This window comes from Didymella exigua (genome assembly GCF_010094145.1).
Source record: "Didymella exigua CBS 183.55 unplaced genomic scaffold M421scaffold_40, whole genome shotgun sequence".
Classification (NCBI taxonomy): Eukaryota; Fungi; Ascomycota; class Dothideomycetes; order Pleosporales; family Didymellaceae; genus Didymella; species Didymella exigua.
The window spans coordinates 120,434-143,774 of record NW_022984814.1 but is presented as its reverse complement, the minus strand read 5'-3'; the positions used below and the strand labels follow the sequence as shown (position 1 = coordinate 143,774).

At 52.8% G+C, this 23,341-nt stretch overlaps 11 protein-coding genes across 11 annotated transcripts; 6 read left to right on the top strand and 5 right to left on the bottom strand.

Moving 5' to 3' along the window:
• The first annotated feature begins 373 nt into the window (after positions 1 to 373).
• Positions 374 to 2,195, top strand: M421DRAFT_424911 (cyclopropane-fatty-acyl-phospholipid synthase). Its single transcript, XM_033593904.1, has 3 exons — positions 374 to 877; positions 942 to 1,004; positions 1,053 to 2,195. Exons 1-3 carry the CDS (start codon positions 611 to 613, stop codon positions 2,088 to 2,090), a joined length of 1,368 nt encoding a protein of 455 aa, XP_033444523.1. The 5' UTR covers positions 374 to 610; the 3' UTR covers positions 2,091 to 2,195.
• An 8-nt stretch (positions 2,196 to 2,203) lies between these two features.
• Positions 2,204 to 2,761, bottom strand: M421DRAFT_73052 (uncharacterized protein; the record flags this gene model as incomplete). The annotated part of the gene is made up of 1 exon (XM_033596935.1): positions 2,204 to 2,761. One exon carries the CDS (start codon positions 2,759 to 2,761, stop codon positions 2,204 to 2,206), a length of 558 nt encoding a protein of 185 aa, XP_033444522.1.
• An 832-nt stretch (positions 2,762 to 3,593) lies between these two features.
• On the bottom strand, positions 3,594 to 5,289 carry M421DRAFT_424908 (phosphoglycerate mutase family protein). Its single transcript, XM_033593903.1, has 4 exons — positions 5,132 to 5,289; positions 4,632 to 4,906; positions 4,148 to 4,579; positions 3,594 to 3,935 (listed from the first exon to the last, which is right to left on the bottom strand). Exons 1-4 carry the CDS (start codon positions 5,162 to 5,164, stop codon positions 3,860 to 3,862), a joined length of 816 nt encoding a protein of 271 aa, XP_033444521.1. The 5' UTR covers positions 5,165 to 5,289; the 3' UTR covers positions 3,594 to 3,859.
• A 2,954-nt stretch (positions 5,290 to 8,243) lies between these two features.
• M421DRAFT_103884 (uncharacterized protein) lies at positions 8,244 to 9,223 on the bottom strand (the record flags this gene model as incomplete). The annotated part of the gene is made up of 2 exons (XM_033586953.1): positions 8,244 to 8,701; positions 8,845 to 9,223. 2 exons carry the CDS (start codon positions 9,221 to 9,223, stop codon positions 8,244 to 8,246), a joined length of 837 nt encoding a protein of 278 aa, XP_033444520.1.
• A 346-nt stretch (positions 9,224 to 9,569) lies between these two features.
• Positions 9,570 to 11,085, top strand: M421DRAFT_294590 (uncharacterized protein). Its single transcript, XM_033589055.1, has 3 exons — positions 9,570 to 9,864; positions 9,918 to 9,957; positions 10,113 to 11,085. Exons 1-3 carry the CDS (start codon positions 9,841 to 9,843, stop codon positions 10,889 to 10,891), a joined length of 843 nt encoding a protein of 280 aa, XP_033444519.1. The 5' UTR covers positions 9,570 to 9,840; the 3' UTR covers positions 10,892 to 11,085.
• Positions 11,086 to 13,127: 2,042 nt separating this feature from the next.
• Positions 13,128 to 13,947, bottom strand: M421DRAFT_424905 (uncharacterized protein). The gene is made up of 2 exons (XM_033593902.1): positions 13,893 to 13,947; positions 13,128 to 13,833 (listed from the first exon to the last, which is right to left on the bottom strand). Exon 2 carries the CDS (start codon positions 13,776 to 13,778, stop codon positions 13,548 to 13,550), a length of 231 nt encoding a protein of 76 aa, XP_033444518.1. The 5' UTR covers positions 13,779 to 13,833; positions 13,893 to 13,947; the 3' UTR covers positions 13,128 to 13,547.
• Positions 13,948 to 13,971: 24 nt separating this feature from the next.
• Positions 13,972 to 14,911, top strand: M421DRAFT_424903 (uncharacterized protein). The gene is made up of 2 exons (XM_033593901.1): positions 13,972 to 14,646; positions 14,701 to 14,911. The coding sequence occupies exon 1, from the start codon at positions 13,994 to 13,996 to the stop codon at positions 14,516 to 14,518; it is 525 nt and encodes a 174-aa protein (XP_033444517.1). The 5' UTR covers positions 13,972 to 13,993; the 3' UTR covers positions 14,519 to 14,646; positions 14,701 to 14,911.
• On the top strand, positions 14,766 to 14,924 carry M421DRAFT_20850 (uncharacterized protein; the record flags this gene model as incomplete). The annotated part of the gene is made up of 1 exon (XM_033588196.1): positions 14,766 to 14,924. A coding segment is annotated over one exon (159 nt), but the record flags the coding sequence as incomplete, so codon positions are not given.
• A 10-nt stretch (positions 14,925 to 14,934) lies between these two features.
• On the bottom strand, positions 14,935 to 17,328 carry M421DRAFT_424902 (uncharacterized protein). Its single transcript, XM_033593900.1, has 2 exons — positions 17,018 to 17,328; positions 14,935 to 16,970 (listed from the first exon to the last, which is right to left on the bottom strand). The coding sequence occupies exons 1-2, from the start codon at positions 17,262 to 17,264 to the stop codon at positions 15,331 to 15,333; spliced, it is 1,887 nt and encodes a 628-aa protein (XP_033444515.1). The 5' UTR covers positions 17,265 to 17,328; the 3' UTR covers positions 14,935 to 15,330.
• A 370-nt stretch (positions 17,329 to 17,698) lies between these two features.
• Positions 17,699 to 21,571, top strand: M421DRAFT_8914 (ISWI chromatin-remodeling complex ATPase ISW2; the record flags this gene model as incomplete). Its single annotated transcript, XM_033597742.1, has 1 exon — positions 17,699 to 21,571. The coding sequence occupies one exon, from the start codon at positions 17,699 to 17,701 to the stop codon at positions 21,569 to 21,571; it is 3,873 nt and encodes a 1,290-aa protein (XP_033444514.1).
• Positions 21,572 to 21,870: 299 nt separating this feature from the next.
• M421DRAFT_24152 (uncharacterized protein) lies at positions 21,871 to 22,194 on the top strand (the record flags this gene model as incomplete). Its single annotated transcript, XM_033588501.1, has 1 exon — positions 21,871 to 22,194. A coding segment is annotated over one exon (324 nt), but the record flags the coding sequence as incomplete, so codon positions are not given.
• Between the last annotated feature and the right edge of the window lie 1,147 nt (positions 22,195 to 23,341).

The window sequence follows — 23,341 nt, the reverse complement described above, 5'->3', positions numbered from 1 at the left end:
TGCTTGAAACGCGTTCTGTGTTGGACCGATCCTTAGAGTTCGACTGCCCCTCACTAGCCGGCACAAGCTGAGGCTTCAGCGGACCCTGGTACGCAGTTCTGGAGAGGTAGAGGGCAAACAGCGTGAAGTGTTTTCACGAATTCTCGCTTCGGATCCCAAGGAACGCGAGAAGTGCTTGCCATGAAGCGATGAAGTCTGTGCAGCTTACCTACTATGGGCACTGTAGTCTGATCGAAGAATTGGAGCGCTCACGATGCAGCGGTCTCGATCCACAACGTCATCGGTCACTCAAAACGGTCAAGTACCTTGTCGATTCAGCGCACCAGACGCAAGCATCGCGCTTCTGGACGCACCGGCGCAATCAACAGCACCGCGTCGGCTGTCGGATTTCCGCTGCAACGGCGTGAATTTACTCAAATGCACAAGCGCGCCGGTTGCAATGGATGGTCCAGTAGGCGTGTCCCCTTTTTTCTTTTGAGTCTCAGTTCTGTGCTCTCCAACCACGACAGCGAGCCCTTGCGACGTCTAGTTGTAGCTCTTAAGATCGCAATACACATCAATTCTTCCCTATTCAGTTCTTTCGGCATCCAGAAGCTCAATTGACCTCACAATGGCGATCTTCGACACACTGACAGCGCCCGCATCCGCGATCCTCAGCGCACTCACATCTCAAGCCTGGCAACCACTAGTTTCATTATGCAAGAACGGCACGCTTTCGCAATTGCAAAACATACAGATCGGAAGGCTTGTGGTGTTCGAGGGTGAAGAGAGCAAAGCGAAGAACGTGTTTGGCGCGGACAAGGAAGGAGTACCAGTTGCGTATCTGCACGTACACGATGAGAAGTTTTGGGTTCGATTGGCTCTTTTTGCCGACATGGTATGCAAAGAACTATGCGCGTCCTTTGCGCAAGCTTTCTAAGGCTAGAATTAATGGTCTCAAGGGTTTCGCTGAAAGCTACATGCTTGGAGAAGTCAGTTCGCCAGATTTGACCAAGTTCTTCGAGGTGAGCGCCTCTACAGAAAACCTGCAGAGTAAAAGTTGACAATCCTAGCTCTTCATCTTGAACCGCAACCACTTGGGGAATGGCTCAAATCTGACGGCAGCATTCTCCTCAGGACTGGCAGGCCTAGTCCGAGGCAGCAACAACCTCAAGAACGCCAAGCTGAATATCATGGCGCACTACGACATTTCGAATGAGATGTTCGCTGCGTTTCTCTCCCCAGACATGACATACTCGAGCCCCATCTGGCTACCAAAATCTAATCTGGAGTCAGCAGGCGAGAGCCTCTACGATGCGCAGATGCGCAAACTCGACCGATTCATCGACAACACACACATCAAAGGAACAGATCACGTTCTGGAGATTGGCACAGGGTGGGGCAGCTTTGCCATGCGAGCTGTGCAACGGACAGGCTGCAGAGTTACATCTTTGACTCTGTCGATCGAACAGAAAGAATTGGCGGAGGAACGAATCCGCGAGGCAGGCATGTCAGAAAATATCACAGTGTTGCTCTGCGACTACCGAAGTTTAGAGGTGCCGGAAACAGGAGCTTTCGACAAGATCGTATCGATCGAGATGCTGGAAGCGGTGGGCCAAGCATATCTCAAGACATACTTCCAGTGTGTGGACAAGCTGCTGAAAAAGGAGGGTGGAATTGCTTGCTTCCAGTGCATCACGATGCCAGACGGTCGCTATGAAGCATACGCGAAGTCTGACGACTTTATCCGCCGCTACATCTTCCCAGGCGGCCACCTTCCGGCCGTCTCTGAGCTCGTCTCGTCTATTCAGAGCGCATCCAGCGGCTCGCTTGTGGTAGACAGCATCGAGAACATCGGCCCACATTACTCGAAAGCGCTGCGTCTGTGGCGAGAAGAATTCCTGAACAACTGGGACAGCAGGATAAAGCCGCAGCTGATCAAGGAGAAGGCTGGAGAACTGGACAACGAGGGCGCGGACATCTTCAAGAGGAAGTGGGACTACTACTTCAGGTATTCGGAAGCTGGATTCTCGACAAAGACGCTAGGAGACGTCATCATCACGGTCGGAAGAGAGGGTGCGACGCAGATGATGGAGGACGTCCCGTTGTAAAACACGTCAGCCGGAGCATAGCAGGCGCAATCATCTTTTGCTTTACGCAATATACCACATAGGTGCTATCCTATACCAACCTAACTCTCATTCACACCACACCCACAACTCTTCTACAGCTTCGCCTCGTACTCCCTCACAAGCCCCCTCATACTCTCATCCCCATCCCCCGCCCTGCGCTCAAACTCACGCATATTCGATTCCGCCCACTCCCCATCTTTCCCTGCCACCGGCAGCGCAAACCCTTGCTCCGCCCCCGCGACTATATCTTCCATCAAAAACACATTATGCAGCGCCCGCTCATCATCCAACCTCCCCTCCCCGCGCTTCGGCGTACACCCCGCCCCCAGCTCCTCACCCACCCGTCCGAGCACGCCGTCCACGGGGCGCGCGAGCTCATTCCACAGCCGCGTCAGCGCAGAAACGACGTGTGCCTGCTTCGCAGCGTTGTCGGGGCGCGGCCGCAAGTGCCCCAGGATATAGTTTGTGCGCTGCGGGGTGCCGCCGACGTAGATTCTGGGCGATGCTGGGCTGGGGCCGTGGAAGGCTGTGTTCACAAAGGCCGAGGGGGCGGAGAAGGTTGTGCAGTGCAGCGTTGTTATAGCTGTGGCGAGGGCGTGTTGTTGGCTCGTGGTCAGCGGGCAAGAGTGGTGGATTTCGTAGAGGGGCATTTGGGGGTGATTTAGGGGCTAATGGGCTGGGAGGTTGGGATGGGGGTTTGTCTTGGGGAGGGTTGTCTTTCTGTGGCGGGCTTTGGGTTGATGGAAGGTCAGTGTTGAGCCACTGTTGCGAAGTGTGGATGAGGGGATGAGCAGTTGTCGATTCTAATCGCAAGTCGGCTATGTAACCCATGCTTTCAACCGCAGACGCATTGTTCGAAGAGTTGTTTGGCACAATGACTCTGTCACCTACGGTCTTGAGCTTTACGTGGTACCGCCCGTCTATACCTGCCCACCATGAACGTTCTCCGATTGATGTTGCAACAGCGCCAGGCTGGAACCCTGACGATGCCATCGGACGAACCTCCGATGACGCAACAAATGTTCCTCATATCGGTCGCTGGATGTGACGTTCCGGATTTCCCTCCACTTCCCCAGATTCCACCTCGTTTGCGCTCTTCGGCCCGTCTTGATGGCAACCCAAAGGATCGCGTTCGCATCCGGGCTCCGCCGCAGACGCCGTCGATTTGCTCACCGCGCGTTCAATCTAAACTCAGATTCGTGTCGAGAAACCCGCCACAACGTGCTGCGGCCTTGCTCTGGTAACGGAACATATGTATGCACACGGGACGGTTCCTTGGAACCGGTAGCACGGCGCGAGCACCGGTTCGGGCACACGAGTTGCAGATGCCTGAACAGCAAGGTTAGGAAGATATGAAACGTACACGAGAGCACTTGAGTTGCTAGTGCTGGAGGCGGGTGGAACACAGACCTTTCCGGAGTGCAAGCCGATGAGTGTGGAAGGGTCGGTCACGCCACGCGCAATTGGCACCTTTCCAACTATTTCGGGTACGTAGGTACATGGTCATCTATTTGCATGAATGCTAGTGGAGAGGTCAACAAGAAGGTGCGACATACAAGGCCGAGAACTCGTATCGCGATCGCCATGTACAAATCACATGGCGAGGTGGTGTTCACGAAGGCCGGGTGTCCATTATTGGAGTAACAAGATGAAATGCCAATGTCTAATGCTATTAATTGACTGCCGAGAGGAGCGCTGCATCGTGATGCCTCGTGGTTCTATACGCGGTGCAGAACAGGTCATGCCCTTTACAGCTTAGGCGACTCCGAGGCGGCTGTTTGCTCGTCTGGAAATGCCACGAAACTTTCGTCGCCGTTGAATTTCCTATTCGAGTCTGTGGTCAGTCCTGTTGATTGGTCGTGCAACTGTGGTTTGATTCGATCGACAGGAAGTGATAAAGAAACGCTCAGCAGAAAGGAGTTTGTGCCCCAGCCGGAGGAAGACAGTTCTGACTTCGGCCAACCTTTCCTGTGATACTGAAACACCCTGTACATATGAGGCTTCACGACACGAAGAGAAAGAAATGTTGTACTCACCAGCCCCGCTCAGCACCTCCTGATAAGAACGATGTCTCGGAGTTAAGGACGCAGTCCCAGTTGCCAACTGCGCCTTTATTGGGATCAGCGGCCTTGCGAACAAACTTCGACAGTCCTGCAGTAAAGCATTGGAAGTCGTCTGTGTCTGCGTCGTCTGGCATTTGGCCAGTGAGTACTCGCCCAGCTGCTATGATTGTGGCGGCATGACTGCAAATCAAGAGTGTCTTAGGCTGTGCTGGGTCATTGTCCAGTGTGGTGATGATGTGGTCTAGAGCCCTTTGCACACGCTCGTGCAATTCGACTATCATCTCGCCCTTGGAGGATGGGACGTGCGTTGAGACATAGTCTTGGTCAAGATGGTCGAAATGGGGCGTCAGAAGCTGCAGACTGGGTGGATGTGGGTGCTCAAAATTTGCACGACCGAAGAATTCTCTGGTGCACGTCAGTGACTGCGCACTCCTACAAGTCGGTGATTTCGCCGTACCCAATGCCTCGATCAATTCTGATTTTCCCGCTTGACCTTCCAGAGCCAAAGTAAGTGTCAGTGAATGGCTTGAGAGTCTGTAGACATCGATAAAAGGGGCTTGAGTAGATGACGTCCACTGGCGGCTCAATGGTGCAAAGATAGTCGGCAAGCTCTTTGGCCTGTTGGACGCCTTTCGACGTCAACGGAGGATCTGTCGGAATGCCGGTCGGAGACTTGACTAGAAGAGCAGTATACTGCCCAGTTGCGGAGTCCACGCTCCAGTTCGACCGAAACTATAGTAAGGCATCGCTGTCAGAAAGCATGTCATTATAAAGGGATGGAGAACGTTAAGTTTGACTACTGTTTATCTCCGAATCTACGTGTTGGGAGGCGGAGAGTGACAAAGCACAGGCAGTACATGTAGAAGAACGTTGCGGATGTCGGACCGGGTTCCTCGAGCGGTTTGTGGATCGCGAGGGTGAAGGAGAAACGGGGCGGGGTCTGACTCAGGTACGTACGGCATGGCGGACAATGAGCACGGTCTCTATCATCGTCAAATTTCGATTGCCCCGATACTGTGGGAATCGATGAGAGCGGACGCGGGCGTGTAGATTGGCGCGCGTTGCGATATGTCAGGGCGAGTCGGGGGTCAAGGGTGCTGTTCGATTGAGTTTGCACCACCTCGGCTAACTAATGCCTGATCTGGCTGGCAGTTGATGCCTGCAAGTGCCTGCAGGTTGGGCACACACGATTGAAAGATTGCTTCATGAGCAGGACTCTGAGATATGCCTGATATATGGCGTTGCCCTACGGCGTGAGCCGGCCCTTTTACAGTTGTTGCTCTGTGTGCCTTCGACCTTTACAGCGAGCCCTGCCAACGGCTGCGCCTACTTGCGGCAGGCCACCTTTCACATCGACAGCCTCTCGAAGCGCGCACGGCGTGAAGACCGTGGCACGAGATCGCACATCGCACGTGAATGTACAATACACGTCGCAACCGCCCGGCGAGCAGGCCGAACCCACCGGTGCCCACCGAACGCTTCTCAGTCAGTGAAGGCCCCACGCCCCGAGCCGTCCCATGCAGCCGTTTGAAGATCGAGAGAGTCTAGCGCGAGCCAACACGCAACATTATGCAGGCATCACCGCAGTTCGTGTGGCGTTAACAGGGACGAACCATCATTGGGTAGACAGAGCGTACGAACAGAGTTTGTAAGCTCGGAGGCTAGAGCTAGTGCGCAAGAAGAGGTAGGTTGACGGTGTCGAGTACTTGCGCAGGTAATGTCTGGCGTTCACTACCTACATCAAGGCGACTGTTGCAGCAACGTGCTCACATCTTGGTGTTGACAGGGCTTGAGCCTCAATCTTGGTAGGAACTTCCAGGTGTGACATACATGGGAAACAGTGACGTTCTTTGGGACCCTGGTCTCTCATCATTCATTTGCGACCGGAGGATCTCCGCGTGCCTCACCCTTCACATGCGTTCCCTGGTCTGAAACTGGAGTCGTTCACCAAGCGGGACAGCCCGACAGAATCGGTAAGGTCGATGGGCGAAGAATCGTATTCGTCACTGGGGTCCGATGTCTGCTGACTGACTAGCAAAACGCGGGGTTCGGAGTAGGCAGTCTTTGCCTCGGGCAGAGATGGTTTTGGGCGTGAACGCGTTTTCGTGTTGCGGTCTGTAGAAGCAAGTTTTAATAGACAGCTAGTTCTTCGATACAACTGCCGTTGACGCCAAATTCGCCCGACGACCACAAGATTTCCTAGTTTACGATGATCTTCTCTATGAATAGGCCGATGGGGAATACTACACGCACGGTGAATGCCACAAGTCAAACTACTGCAAGCCATCACCAGGATGTTCGTGCCATTTCACGCGTAACAATGCCGCTGCTGAGTTCCTGTCTCGTATTGCTGTGAGGTATGGGTGTCAAATGCAGAGATTAAACATTGTTGAGAGATGCAGGACCAAGCTTGGCGGTGATCTACATTCACTCAGAACGAATTGTTTGAAAGAGCTGCCGATGCAACGATCGTACGAGTGAAGTAAGACTTGGCCATTTGAAGAAACGAGAGACTATGCCTCTGGGTTAGACACTTCTATGTCATAGTAGAAGCTTCGACGTTTATGAGAGCCGCCGCGAAGTCACCGTTATCCGGGTCTGTCGAAACGGGTGCACAGCAAGGTAATGATGCTTCACGTCCGTCCGGTCGACGTATGGAATTCTCTTTGGTATAAGTGTAGGTCTACATGTCGTTAGTTATCGCGAGCAACAGCCCATAAGTTTTCGATCAGGATGACCGAAGAGACGTTTCACAGAGCGGTGGCAGTGAGGAATACGCTGCATACCGATCAATGGGGCGCCTGTCTGCTGTCACGTATACGACTGACATTACCTTTCAAACAGTAGTGAGAAACCAAGACAGGACAGTCAGTTTATGTGGAATGAAGGACTAGGTTAATGCATGGAGCGAACCGCGCAGCTCAGTCATTGTACTAGCTACTTAATTCCCAAATCATAGACCCTCTCACTGGCCATGAATAATTCGCACCTGCTCGCCCAAAATACGATGTTAGGCGGTGTTCAAAGCGGCGTTCGCAATAGGTTCCCCTGCGGCAGACCTCCGTTGGTGTCGGACGGGCTTCGAAGCGCAGATGCTGTCGCGATCAAGGGGTACGAGGTTTCGCCAACAGCTTTATCATACGTGGAGTTTTTTGCACACGAGAGCGACAGGAAATACCGTGAACGGTCGAGACATTGTTAGATGCTTAATGATTATTACCAGCCAATGATCGTGGTCCACGGGAGGGATTTATCGTGTGGCTTTCAGATGGCTGCTATCAACGCTACGACTAGCGAAGCGTTAGCCTTCTTCTAGAAGCTGGAAATGACCTTCTCTTGCAGACCTGGCCGCGGCGCTTTCCTATCCTGTCTGTTCAATCTTGGCCAGATCTGGGCGTGGCTCACGTGTCATCAATAGTTGGTGGGTACAAGGCTATGTCTACGGATAGCGCTGTGACAGTGCGCACCCATCTGGCTTCTGACACCTGCAAAAAGAAAGCTACAGATAGTGTGTTTTCCAAGACGAGAACCATGCGATCTTGATCCGACAGGCATCTACCATTATTAATGAACGTACAAGAGAGATTGCCATGATCTGGTCACTCCATAGCTCTGCACCGGACTTTCGCTGCTGGCTGCAGATAAACTGTGCTGTCACTCTCTGTGCCAATTGACCAGCACCTCTCGGTATGCTTTGACTGGCTCTGCCTTCCCCAGCGTCCCGACCTTAGCTACCACCCGGCGCAAGCCAGCAGGTGAAGTGAGTGGGATCGCAGTGACTGGACGGCTGCTGAGACCCAAACTGAAAAGCTAAGACTGCAAGCCTCCAGTCCGATTAGGACAAGGTCGCGACAGGTGCAGCTAGGAGCTCCTAGACCTCAGATGGTGGCTCGCAGGCTGGCAGGCTCGAAGCTCGAGCCTTGAGCCGTTTGAATGGGTATTTGGAAAGAGCAAGGGTTGCATCGGAGAACATGGGCCACTGATAGGGAGTGCCAGACGCAGCCTTGAAATACGTATTACAAAACTACATGGATGTAAGCATTGTAGGATGGGAATTGTCCAGAACAGACTACATCGCGCTAACGTCGTGCATGGGTAGCCCCTTTTCGGCCTCCTTGTCTGTTATTCTGACGGTACCACGACTGGAGAACTTCCCAGTCTTGCCCATCTTTTTCTCTGTCACCCAGACACGTAACCAAATGAGATACCTGACGATAAGAAAAATGACAATAGCTGCCACAAGGATGCCAATGATGTAGGCAGCCACCACACCTGAAGAGTTGTTGCGCAGGTCGAGAAAGCCGTAGGTGTAAAAGCCTTGCGTGTAAAATGTAACGTAAGCCAGAGCAAGATACAAGGCAAGCAGAATGATGACTGGGATGAGGCTGAGAAAAGGAATTGGTTCAGTTCGTGGGAAAAAGATCTCGAAGAATGCGTATGCTGAATTGAGCGCGTGTTGAGATGTGTTGGACCAGAGTGAGAAGGTTGTCGGGAATCCATCAGCGGCGAGGATACCCCAGTAAACAGCTGCTAAATGTCAGTCTTGCTGCACACTCATAACAAGAAGCTCGATAGGTAGATGTTGAGAGATTGGAAAAGATGTCTCCTCTAAAGCAGAAATCACTCCCATCTAGACCAGGTGCTCTCATAAGGGTTTACATCAAACTTACCTGTAACGATCCACGGGTAGATGACGACAGTGGAGTAGAATATGCTATGAGCTACCTGGAGCCATTTCGGCCATCGTGCAAGAAACGGTGTCCCGGTGAGCCAATAGCTGCCAGTATGCGCGGCGCTGAATGCGTAGTAGAAAGCTAGACCCCAATACGTCAGGTGGGTGAAGTACGAGAACGATCGCTGCGAGTCCTCTGCTCTGCCATGGGTGCCGTTCCAGCCAAAGATGGTGAACAACGTGACGAATGCGTATAGTGACAGCAGCGCGCGAATTCCAAACAGGACGCCAGGAGGGAGGATCCAAGATGTTTCGAATCTATGTGTGGGGTCGAATTGTCCCGTATACGGCGCCTTCAACCGTTTCCAAATTGCCATTGTAGCTATCGAGGTGCTTGGCGATTGATGACGACTGTTCTTTGTTCCGCACAAGCGCCGCGGTTAGATAGCGACCGTGATGGTGAGGGTCGAAAAGACGAAAGAGTTGAGGTGTTCACAGCTGAGGCGCAGCATTGCGCAGCTGGAAAACTCTCGTCTCTCCAATTTCCGAAGCTCAGACCGACACCTGAAACGGCAGCGGCTACCGAAGGCGCTCACGTGCAAGACGCTACTTAACGCGACAGCGGTGCTCTTTCCATATCGGGCTTGGCTTTTCTCTAATGCGCCAAGGTAAGCGATGGCCTCCGAAACATTCGCCTGGCAGCCTGGCAGCCTGGCAGGAGGGGTCTACCGGCACATCCTGGCCTTACCCGCTCAGACCTCCGACTACTGCAACCCTCGCACACTCCCGCCGTCTATGTATGTGCACCCTTTACTAGTGCACAGACTGGCGTGGCCCAGGTGTAGGTGACCCTGCCTGCGGACCATCTTAAGATCTACATGTGCCATGTTTACAATCATGCACTCCGTCATTCACAACAACCCCATCAATCCCTCGTGCATCTATAATCTTGCTGTTATTCCTTTATTGCAAGCCTTTCATAGTCTGTTTCAATATGAGCGACCACCTGAAAGCATCGGTGCGATTCAGCCTTCGCAGTCTGATCACGATCAAGTTGCTAACGATGCGCAGCACAAGGCGCAAAATCTTGCCCGGATAAGAGACAACCAACGTAAGTTGAATCCCTTCTCCATACTTGAAGCGCCAAAGTATGGCTGCTGCCCCCCTTCTTCAGCTGACGTCTATGGTCGCGCCCATCATCGACGCATTCAGTCAAGACTACACCGTTAGCTGATCGAGAATGACGTACTGACATTCCTTATACAGGACGCTCTCGTGCTCGCCGCAAAGAGTACTTGCAGGAACTCGAAGCCAAGTTGCGGGGTTGCGAGCAAGTCGGCATCGAGACGTCCACGGAGATCCAGGGTGCTGCCAGGAAGGTACTCGATGAGAACAGAAAGCTGCGCTCACTGCTCCTCGAACGTGGCGTCTCTGATGCAGACATTGTGGCAGCACTTGACGGTCCAGCCGACAAGTCATTCGAACAAGTGTCGTCAGCACCAGCGCTGAGCAATGTGCTTGAGCGACGCATTACCAGTAGCATGGTGTTATCTTCAAGCTCACCGTTGCCTCAACACTCGAGAGCTGTTTCAGTGCCGCGACACTTACCTTCTGTACCATTGCTCAGCACTCCCTCATCACGACCGGTGGCCTTGAGTAGCTGCGAATCCTTGAGTCCCACATCGATGGTATCGAGTATGGGAACACCGCCAGCCTCCTATCATCCAATGCATACCGCCCCAATCACCCCGCAAGCTCCCGAGGTGAAGGCAGACAACGTCCAGTACGACTACTCATATGACGAACCCCAGAACCAGCCTTGGCCATACTCTCAAGTCTATGACTGTGCTTCGGATCCTGTTGCCTACTACAGCGCCTCGTCTTGCGTCGACGCCGCCAATATTATCAGGACCATGCGCATGGATACAAGTCCGATGTACTACATCGATCAAGGATGCTCTTCTCTTGCTCAGCCTTACTACAACAACCACCATGCGCTCTACCCTGTTACAACCACATATCCTCAGCAATATTCGAGGACATGAACATCACGAACCAGTGAGCTGTTGTTTCACACACCACATCACGCCACCGCATATATTACACGGCATGCACGTATTTGCGTCACCGCAGCGAGCCATCAATCAGTCTTGCATCCACGTCAGCTAGCCGCTATCTAGCTAAATATGGCGCGGTATCTTCCGATACGTGCCACGTGGGATTTGTCCTCGTCTTTCAATTCGGACAAAGACCATGAATAACAGCAACCGTGCCAGAGCAGTTGAGGCAGGGCGACCGTTGTCCTGCCCTGAGCCATGTCTGGAACTCTGACGCCTGACTGATGCCGAGAGCGATGGCTCAAAAGGACGTTACGGTTAGGCTATAGTAGACACTGCACCGACTTGTGCTCAATTAGAAATCATTCACCCTTCCATGATATCTCGCTTTGCCTGTTCATCATTTTGCACAATGGTACTGGCGCCAAGATATCTTCGGTGTTCCTGTCAAAGAGGCGTCACTGCTGCACAAATACTATCTCATAGAGTCCAAGGCCGCTGCAGGCTTCAAGATGGCCCCCGGCCGACAAGCTGAAGCTGTGCACCAGCAGTCAGCATCAAAATTCACAATGCAACAGTCAACGGACGACCATACGGAGCCCACACGCGTTGAATAAACTTTGCCGAATGTCAATGGGAATAGTCAAACACGCACTGATGCGACTCCGCTTGCACCCGTGCTATATCAACGACCTTGGAGTCAGCTAGATTCCCTGGACAAGAAAAGGAAAGTACTTTCTCTCGGGGTAGCGAGCCACTGGGATCAGCACAGATGGTAGTCTGTCGCAAGGTGTGGAAGCTGAGCAGTCTCTGATCGTTGATCAAGTGTGAAGAAAGTGATCAAGTTCCTTGTTCTATCTACGGTGCTGAATGAGCAGAATATATACACCAATACTCATCCAGCTATACCCTAATTGGAGCCCTAATCACGGCTCCAAGCTGTACCCGATTCCGCTCACCATGGCGTGGTGGATCGCCAGTGTCTGATCGGTCCAATATCCAGATGCGGATCACGTGATATGCACCCTCACCTCGATCCTTGCTGCGACACAAGGCTACTGCAAGTTCTCGACCGAGAGCAGAATATTTTATCGAGCTCGTAACGGGAACAAGTGTTAAGACTAACGATATAACCTACGTCAGCGAAGTGCCTGCGAATGATAACGAGAGAGAAGATAAGAATGCAGCTGATGGTTCATTGTCTTTCTACATCGGACCTCTTCACCCATTCACCGTGATAGAGCTTGTGTCACAGCCGATATTCTTCTTTCGCAACGAGAGGCCCTCGAAGTTCACCGCGAAAATCAGCAAGAAACAAGAAATCAGTCAATAAGAGCTGGACAGTCGCAACTCAAGTGGGCTTGGTGAGGACCTCGAGGTTGAGATAGTTTGACATCGTTGAATATATCGGTTCAAGTACCTGCTGCACTTGAAGGGCAAGTTGCGTCTGGTCCGGCTCAGACCAACGACAACACCGACCTTCCAGGCGCGTAAAGCCCATGTGCTTACTTACGTGCGTGTTATATCCGTTGAAAAAGAACATGGCTACTATGTCAATGTCAAACGACTGGATCACGGGCAGGTTTACGCAAGTTGCGCAAACTATCAACCAGTGAGACACTGTGGGGAGCCAGATGCATGCTATGGATGATCAGACGCTTGAGGAAACCGCATTCCCTAGTCTTTTCGAGGTTAGCAGCAGCAATTTCTTCACACCACGGTCGAAACTTTGCATACAATGCTTATACAGGCTTCCAAGCACTGGAGACATTATACATGCGCACGTCATTGATTCAGCGCCGTGGACGAATGACTCCAGCTCGCGCAAGAAATTGCACCGAGAATACTACAGCGGAGCAGAAACAGTGCTGGATGACAATAATGGGCCTAACCATACTGATTGGGCTTTCGGATTGCAACATGATGACATCTGGCATGCGGTCTACTACATGATAGTTGTGGAAGCTGAATGATCTTGATTTTGATACAGAAGTGATCAAATGGATCTGTCAAGCTGTTATCAAAGACAGTCAGCTTATATAGCAACTAATCTACTACAGACTAGACTAGCTAACCCTCAAATCCCCTCAAAACACTAGTCCGGAGCATCCGGAGAATCCGGTATGATCCGATTAATTATCCTGAGTGATCCGGTTCATGCCATGGTTGATCGGTGCTTCACATATGTGCCATGATCCGTCTCTGCTGCGACAATAGTGAATGCCTGGAGTTCGATATTCGGCATGAAGCTCAATCCAGGCTTCCGACCGTCCAACATGTTCTTCACTGAAGCAGATCTGGTGACCCAAGCTGCGCTAGCCGGCGGTGCTGACTGGGAGCTCATCTGGTCAATTTTGAAGTGCAGCAGATTCTCGAGTTCCGAACGGCCCAGCCAACAGTATTAGTTCGACTACACTCGTACTGATGCAGATGAGCCTGTAGATGAAAAACAGCTAACGAACGAGACATCTTCGCGTCCGTCTAAGGACGCACAGTCTGAGGCCACAAGTCCTGAGTTCACGAGCTTGTGGGGGATCTTTTATGAGAAGAGTCATGGTAAAGATTTCCCGTAGAATGACTGGGAGGTGGAAGATGTCGACGTTCGATTGCCAGAGTTGCACCGAGTGGGTCTTACATTTAATTCTCACTCACGCGCCATGGTCAACCCGGTGCACATAAAGGGAGCATGAAAAGAAGCCACGACGAACCAGGTCTTGAGGTTCTTCATAAAAGAATCAGACTGCAACGAAGCTGGAAGATTGCGTTCCTCAGCGAGGTAGGTAGGATGGAGATACGAGGATGGCAGGATCGCCATGGCGAAAGAAGAGAAACTTGTCATTTTTGGAAGCGCTTTGATTTCGGCGTTCATCGACATCGTATGAAGTAGTAAATGGAATGATCCAATTGCACGTCTGTGATTAATCAATGCTCTGTCTCCATTGTCAAATGGAATCCTGACGGAGACTTGAAGACGCGCACGAACACGTACCATTTGGCAAGCAATGACGTCATTGGTAGCGTCCATCTCGGCAGCTTGGAGCTGCGACGCCAGAAACCCAACTCTCAATTGTGTCGAGAACCCATATCACAATGGCGCAACTACTCTCCAAAGTCGCGTGCACATTTCGCCTGTCCATCCCCCAAGCACGCGCCTTTTCCCTCTTTCCCTCCGCCAACAGCCGCTCGCACACGAACCGACTCTTCGACAACGTTCGCCAGCCGCAAGACCTACACACACTGACCATGCTCAATGCCGCTGACAATCGCGCGCTCATCACATTCTGGAGCGCAAGCTGGTGCCAGACCTGTCAGGCCGTCAAGCCTCTCGTGAAGGAGCTCATCGAGGAAGAGCGAGTCGGCGAGCAGGAAGGAGGGCTGGGTTTTGTGGAGGTCGAGATGGACAGCACATTGATTGGCGACCTGCCAATCATGTATCGTGTCACGAGCATGCCTACGTTGCTTGCGTTTAGTAGGCAAGAGGCGCAATTTGACACACGACTGGTCAGGCCAGAGGACATGAAGAACAAGGACTTCTTGCGCGAATGGCTGCTCACAGAAGCACGGAGAGGTGGGCGCAGGGGTGGAGCTGGTGGGGGTGGGCTGTTCGGCTGGTGAGTTGCTTCAGCAAGCTCGACCTGGAGCCGTGGGGCCTGACCGTGATGGGTTTGGACGGTTCTGGAGGTGACAATGGCGCGAGGAGCGCGCAAGGACGGGAGCTGATGAAAGACATTGCGTAAAGAGGAGTGAGTGCTTTCCCCGCGACGTAGTAGGTAGCACAAGTCTGACGACAACGACAGATGTTGACCGCTCGCGATGTGTGTAGTAGGCTACGATTACATGCCCGCCGCGACTCAAGCAAAACAAATGCCATGACAGGTCCGGTACCAAAAACAGGCAAAATACATACAGCAGCGGGTATTCGCTAGTGGTCACCCACCTAACTACTAATCCACCGGTACGTTGCTTAAATAGGGCTGAGCGAACGGGAAGCCTTGTTTTCAACGTCCTATGGCCGTATGTGATGAAGAAGTGTTTCCGTATCATTTATGAAGTCATTACCTCTTGTTGGAGACGACGAGGGAGGCAAGGCATTGGCAGAGGCTGGGCATCCACTGTCACGACCTTCGAACTACTTGAGTTTCGACTTAGGAGTTGGCTCAATGACTAAGACCACCGCACTAGGGGCCCAGGCGAATATGTGGCTGATGAAACGTTTGTGCTGCACGTCGTGAGCTCTTGGGTATATTCATCCATCTTTCGCGATTCGACCAGTCAACTTGTAGTCCTAACATGTGACTACGCCATATGCATCGACCGCTAGCGCCGCCGAAAATCCAAGTAACGCCTCCCCATGCTAACGATAGGCCATAACCGTAAAATGCATCTTCCAAGAAACCTCCCTAGCCCAAAGTGTCGAAACCAACAACTTAAAAATTGAACTCGTACCCCGGCTCAGACCCGTCGCCAAGATTATCGAAATCCATCAGATCTGTGAATACATCAGTGTGGCCACCTATAGCCATGCTGACATCTTGCGGCTGTGCCTGCGGCTCCGCCGGTGCATCGATTCCGTCAACGAGCTGCGTGCCGTCTGGCACCGCCCGTCCAAACGCTTGCAATCGCTGTGGCACAGCTGCGCCCAGCGTCCGACCGACCTGCGTAGCGTCGCCGCGCGAGTTCATCCACACGCCATTGCCGCCCTCGTTGTTCTTGACGGATTTGGTGAACGGCTCTTCGAAGACGAGAGCGGTCTCGTACCATCTACCCTTGATCTCAGCGATCTCGTAGCGCGCTCCAGGCGTGGAGAGCTTCCAGTAGGCGAATGTGCGGGCGTGAGGGACGAGGAGTTGGTTTCGCCACGTCATGTCCTCGCGCATGCGCGTTGGGAGACTAGAGTTCTTGGGTGGCTCGGGCAGCTGGGCAGGGTTGGAAACAGCGACTGTGGCGTAGCTGTAGACATCGCCAACAACGTAGACAGCAGTGGCCGCTTGTGGCGTGGTCCGCTCGATGATGTCAGTGACGACCATGACGTCTGTGTCTCGACCTATTCGCAGCCGCACTGCGTCAGCTCTCCAGATCTTCTCAGCCCCAAGGAAGAGGCCGTTGTAGTGTGCGTCCTGACCACCCTCGTTCACAGTCTTCTTGAGATAGTCGAAAAGGGTGTAGGTGGTGTCGACGGCCTTGGCTGCCATGATAGACGCATCAACACCTGCGACGCCGTCTGGTCCGTATCGGCCAGCAACTAAACCCTGCCAATCGACATCCTCAAAGGGAATGGTGGGGTGTTGCTGCAGGTAGGTGTAGGTGTAACTCGGCGCAGACCAGGCGAGCCAGGGCTTCATCTGAGTTTCTGTCGTCACGAGTTCCGGGGTCAAGGAGTCGTGTGGGTGCCAAAGAGGCTGAATAAAGTAGGATTTACCTCCTGGAGCCTTGTCTAGCCATCTTCGAAGGACTACACCTAGACCCCATGCTCCTGTCTTTGGCCTGAAGTACCAGACGACTTCGCCCGGCCGACTTAGGAACTTCTGGGGGAGACTGTCAACTTGCTGGTCGATCGAGCGAGGGTCTGGGAGCGGGGTAGGCTGCAATGGAGTGGGCGCCCTGATCTGAGACGAAACGGCTGCAGCGACAGGTGTGGCCGGCTTCGTGGCGGGGCTGTGAACGGGCGGCGGATTAGAGACACGGCGAGCAGGAATCTGTACCACAGGATTGCGTCCAATCGATTGCGGTGCGCCGATCTCCCTCTTGATCTCAGGCTTCAGCTCCACCTTCACCGCAGGTTTCTCGACCTCGAGCTGCACAGGCGAGCACATCTTGCAGGTGCAATTCTGCATATCGCTCGTCTCGTCGGTGCATAGCCAGAGCAAGTGTGGGAAGAACTCGACAGGGCTCCTGAAGCGCTTCCGTGGGCCCTTAGGGTAGCCGTAGAGGTATGCATCTTGTCGGTCATGTCCACCACCAGAGTGGTTCTTGCTTGTCTTCGCCTGGCCATCTGCCTTGGTCTTGATATGTTCATAGAGCTTGTAGTTCTCGGGAAACTCCCATAATATGCACTGCTGCCACTTATCTGCGTCTGTCAGTCACCGCCATATGATCGCGGTGCTTGCTTCTCACCTTCGTACCGCTTGCCTCCGATTTCACGCAGCAGCATGCCACCCAGCTTCTTTCTCCAATCGGTATGCTTGGGATCGTCCTTCTCAATCAGGCGGTAGTAGTCACATTGCCCTTGAGCGTTCGGCGACCGGTCGAGCTGTTCTTGCGAGGGCCCATTCCTCACCACCGAACCCTTCTGGTTGACAATATCGTGGCCGTCGGACTTGGAGGCGAAGATGGGGTAGAAAGACGTCAAGGGCTGCGACATGGCAGACAGCGACTGCGCAAGCACTGCGCGGGGTTTGTCGAGAGCGCAGTGGGCTTTGTCGCAGGTGATGGAACCCTTGCTGGTCGCGCCTTCCCTCGGCGTTGTCAAATTAGCGTCATTTTATGTCCGTAGCGCCAGAACGCGACTAATATCTGGCAGGCGCGTCCCTCGTGTCTCGCCGTCGCAAGCCTAGTGAAGGCTAGAAAACGTCCTCATCTCACCATCACCGCTTTTTGGGAGCATTCGCACTCCGGCGCATGTAGTAGGACAATTGCGCATTGTCCGTAGTTCTCCATCATCGCCCTCAATCTGGTTCCTGGGCTGGTTCCTCATATATCATGCTGCCCCGGTGACGCTGCTTCGAACTTGCAGCCACCTTTACTGTTTCCTTCACGGGCCTTTAAAGTAGCAAAGAGGCTGCCACGACTGACATCATGACGGACCCTTCGCGCCGTCTGCTAGGCAATCCCTTGCCCTCCACCCCCCAGCGCCGAGGTGGTCACCTTGAGAACCTACTTGCGCAATTTGGTTCCCAGAATTCTGCTGAGTCGGTCACTAAGACACGCAGAGTTCCTACTCAAGCTACACCGAAGCAGGAGGCATTCCTTGCTCCGAGCATCCCGGAGAGCAAACGAAAGCTGCGACATCAGCAAACACCCAACTACGCTCATCCGCGTTCTTCCACGACCGGCACTCCTGAGTCGCCCAAAAAGCCAACCGCGAAGAAGCCGGCCACTCGCAAAGCCTCCCCGAAAGACAACAGCTCTTCCCTTTCAGACCCCTCATCCGGCGACTCCGAAGACGAGCTTGCACAGCCGCCGCTCCGCGCCCGGGGCTACAAGAAGAATCTCCGGAGCAACGATAAATACAGCGACCTCAAGATGGAGGCGAGGAAGAAGACGAGAGATCTCGACGGGCCAAAGCGTCGAAGCGGTCGACACACAAGAGTTCTTGAGTCCGACACTGTGCCAGTACAGAAACATGCGCCTTCACCACGACGCAAAGCCGCCCAGCCGCCCAAGCTTGACACCACACGCGCCCGTCTTCGAGACGAGATTGCTCGCAAATCCAAGGCAAAGGCGAACAACTTCCTCGTTGCGAACAAAGACTACTTCCTTCCCCTATTGCCTCCCAACAACTACGTCAGTAAGCTTGTCATAAGCCATAACGTCAGACCGGTCGTCGAGTACAAAGAGCTCAAGGAGCAACCGAAGGGCGTCACTGCGACAATGAAGCCTTACCAACTTTCTGGTCTCTCATACATGGTGCACCTGTACAACAACGGTTTCTCAGGCATTCTTGGTGACGAGATGGGGCTGGGGAAGACGCTACAGACTTTATCCCTGTTCCAGTATCTTGAGGAGCTTGACCGCAAGATGGGCGCCACCTCAGAAGAGCTTCGTCCATACCTGGTCGTCTGTCCGCTCAGTGTGCTGAACTCATGGGTCACCGAGGCTCAGAAGTGGGTGCCGGAACTGAAGGTTCTTCGAATCCACGGCACAAAGAACGAGCGTGATCGCCTGAAACGTGTCGCTACTGGTATGGAGGATATGCAAGGGCATGAGACTGAGCTGTTGAAGGGCCGGAAGGCTTCGCGCAAAGCTGGGTTGAAGCGTTCAGCATATGAAGACTCAGGGTCATCATACAAGATCATTGTCACAACGTACGACACATTTCAGGCCGACGCCAGTTGGTTCAAGCATTCGTTCCTGTGGCGATACGTCGTACTCGATGAAGGCCACAAGATCAAAAGCAATACAACCAATATCTCGACATCGCTGCGGAATGTCAATTCAGAGTACCGCATGATTCTGACAGGCACGCCGCTTCAGAACAATCTGCTTGAGATGTGGGCTCTACTAGCTTGGCTTTATCCTGACGTCTTCACGGAGAATACTCAGGACCTGTTCAGGGACTCTTTTGATCTAACTCGAGGCAAGGTCAATAAGAAGACAATGGACGATGCGCGCCATCTGCTCGAGCTCGTCATGCTGCGTCGCATGAAGGATAGCCCGAATGTCAATCTGGGCTTGCCACCAAAGGAAGAGATCCTGCTCTACGTTCCTTTGACCCCCATGCAGAGGTTTTGGTACACCCGACTTCTGACTCGCGTCGGTCAAGGCATGCTCAACGATCTGTTTGCGAACGGCAAAGAGAAGGAGAAGGCCACCATCGAACAGGACAAGCAAGACGACGTTCTGCTGGAGAGAATGCAGCAACTGGAGACTAGACCTGATACCATCGGTGACCAGGGCGAGTGGGAAGAGACGGCGCAGATCATGCGTCAAGCTCTGAAGAAGGAGCAGGAAACTAACACAGTCACCAACAAATCTGCGTGGCAGAAGTTGATGAACCTAGTCATGCAGCTACGCAAGTGTTGCTCTCACCCATACCTCTTGCCTGGCGTGTCTCCAGACCCCTACTATCTCGGCGAGCACATCATTCGTGCGTCTGGCAAGTTCATACTACTTGACAAGCTCCTGAAGCACACTGTTCTTGAGCAAGGCAAGAAAGTACTCATCTTCTCCGGGTTTACCCACACATTGGACTGTTGCGAAGATCTCTTGTCCATGATTAGCAACCATGGAACAGAGTTCAAGCATCTCCGCCTCGATGGTAGTACTGGACGCGCGCGTCGCAACCTTGACATTCGCCTCTTCAACCAGGCAGGATCGGATTACAAGGTAATGCTCCTGTCGACTCGTGCTGGTGGTCTTGGTATCAACCTCACCAGCGCTCAAGACGTTATCTTCCTGGACGAGGACTGGAACCCTCAGATCACTCTACAAGCTGAGGCGCGAGCTCATCGCATCGGACAGACACAGCCTGTCACGATCTACAAGCTCTGCACACAGGGCACAGTCGAAGAGCAAATGATGGGACGCATCCGCAAGAAGTTGTATCTCTCGGCGAAGATCACAGAGTCAATGCGTAACGTTCATTATGAACAGACTCCAGCGAAAGCGAAGGCTTCGGTCGCGGACGATATGCCACAGATGGACTCGACACAGCTGAAGACCCTGATCCGTCGAGGAGCTCAGACACTCTCCCACCCTGAGATCGACGTGACTGAGATGCTCTCATGGGACCTTCCCACTATGATGGCAAAGTGTAGAGACAAGCCGGCAGACGAAACGCATACTATTGATCCACAACACCCTGAAGCTGACGAGGAGAAGTGGCTCTCTGTCATGGAGCGTGTTGAGTGTGCCGTGTTTGACGGCAAACGTTTTCAGCGTCAGAAAGAAGACCAATCTAATGCAGCCGCTGCCAACATCCTTCCTGATAGCATCACGCGCGAGGACCGACGTCGAGGCAAAAACACAACAGTCATGGTCGACGGCTTTGCCGTTAGTAAAGAGTCCATGAATTGTGGTGATTGGGAAGCAGTCCCGACTTTTGCAGGAAAAGATGCAAGCCTTGCGGATCCAGTCAAGGAGAAGAAGCGAGAGATCTCGCACGAAGAGCACTGTCTTGAATGCTTCAACGGCGATGAATCAGGCCATCTGGTCGAATGCAAGTCTTGCCCTAGGGCATATCATTATGACTGTCTTACATCAGAATACCAGTCAAAGGTCAAGGGCTTTAACGGCTTCTACTGCTCCCAGCACAACTGTGTTGACTGCGGAAAGAATACAACCGACGCCGGCGGCCTGATCTTCAGGTGCAGATGGTGTCCTCATGGCTTCTGTGAGGACTGCTTGGAGTGGGACAAGACCACCCTTGTCGGCCAGAACCTCCCCGAATTGGAGATCATGGGGGAGCCTTCTCCAAGCGGAGGCTTTTACATCAAATGCCCGGACTGTGTCGAGGCATGCGAGAATAGTAAGCAGCATAGCGAGTGGATGACGAACACTGAGATCGACTATCAAGAGCAGCATGATGCATGGCTGAAGGAGCGCAAGGAGGCAGAGCACCAGCTCGAACAGAATGCCGCTGCTGTCAACAGCTCCAACGCCCCGGCCGCCGCTATCGCCAACGAGGCCAACACAATTCACAACGGACGACTACCCACACTCGAGGCGCCTGAGCAGCGCGAAGAGCACGTGATCTTTCTTGATGAGGCCGTTCTTCCGTCGCCACCTGCGCTCACGGACACCTCGCTCCCCACCCCAGCGATCGGTGGCTCGCGCATCAGCACGCCCACTATTACCGAGCAGCAGCAGAAGGTCCCCGCGAAGGCGAAGCGGTACGCCTCAGGCGACGGTTACAGCGAGACGAGGTTCGAGAAGAAGGCGCGACTTGATGGACAGGCCTGGAGCATCGACGACGACCCGCTATTTGGCGGTTTGGCAGGCAGCCGTTAGGCGTCGACGCTTTATGATATGGTCACAGGTTTAGGGAAAGGGCGTTCTGGGCCAATAGATGGATATACCCTCTTGAGCGATTTGCCGTTGACATGAACATGGCGTATTGACACAGGCATAGCAGACAACTACGCCTCCTTGTTTGTAGCGAGTAGCGAATCTGCTAGCGTCTTTCATTCGAGTGCTGGCCCTCCTAGATTGCCACTGCCCCTATCCGTCTATTCCCAGAAGCTCAAGGATCTGGGGCATCGAAAACGCAGATGCAGCACAGGAACAGATTTCTAGTTGGCTGCACATTTGTACGAAATCACATCCATATGGCCACAAACGTTAGTTCAACGCCTCTACCAAAGCGATTGCTCGACATCGAGGCCGGCCACAAAGTTCGACTTTGTTTGAACAACGAAAATGAACATGGGGTTTATCTTTGTCTTAGTCATCATTGGGGTGGTGTAGTACCACTGCAGTTGACATCATCTATGATTGGATCTTTTAAAGAAGCAGTGCCATGGGCAGACGTCCCGCTTAATCCCCATGAAGCAATCGATACTGCAGTAAGACTTGGGCATCATTTCATTTGCATTTTTAGTCTTTGCATACTTCAGGATAATCTTAACGCTTGGAGGGGGGTAAAATGGCCGTTATGTATTCAAGTGCGCGTCTCACACTCACCGCAACCGGCTCTTCAGATAGTAGATGTAACTTGCATCAGCCTCTACTATCATACGATCCTGCTGTAGAACCGACCAGTTTGGTCATGCACTGATTTCCTGGATTTGACGGAGGGCCTAGTTGTAGCGTCTGTGTCAGACCAATATCGCTTTTCCCGACAAAGCGTTTGCAGCTACAAGAACGTGCCTGGTTTCTTCAAGAGTGGTTACTACCAACCGGAATAGTGCATTTTGCTGCCAACACATTGTACTAGGAATGCGCAGCAGAAGGGCGGGCCGAGAACGATAGCTCTGCTGATGCACCTGGCTCTCTTCGAGTCGGGCGAAGAAGCACATGTCTCTTTTGGTTTGACGCCCCTCCTCCCCCGGACCTACTCAAGGAGAACAATTTCTGAACCTTTGTATGGCATTCCATCGTGTACAGTTACTCTGCACTCCAGCTGTCATATCCTCTGGACAAACTCCCTGCTCTACAGGGTGTGGCAAAACGCATGGCTATGGAACGTCGATTTCACTGTTATGCAGGACTTTGGGAAGATACGATCATCATCGATCTGCTCTGACAGTCGTTGTCTACTGAAGGCCGTAATATAAGTTTAAGTCACATGAAGAGCACTGTTTTTATCTTTTGCTTTTTAGCACATGTCACGTGCACAGCGATGCTGCAGTACTACGCTAATTACGGCAATCTACGCCTACTGTCCGTATGCCGCATCCCCTAAGTAGGTTTCGGGACGCTACAGTTGCCTATAGTTGCCGAAGGTTACGGCAATTGACCCTCACCTTGGCCGTATACGTCCCGTTGGCAACGCTGTCTATGCGAATAGAGGCCGAAGTGAATCCACCCACTAGCAGAACAGACCATCGCGGCGATTTTCAAGTTTTCTACGATCCAAATAGCGTCTTCAGCGAACGGTATCCTTACAGAAAACTTGCGATAACCCCATCCTGCGATCTCCTAATGATGCTGATAGGGTCTTGGTCAGAAAAGAAGCTCTAGTTCGTCGAAAGGGCTGTATACGCAAGCTGGTTCGTAGGTTTCGAGCGCAATTCCGTTGGTTACACTTACAAAAAACCGGAGTGTTTTGGATGGATAGCC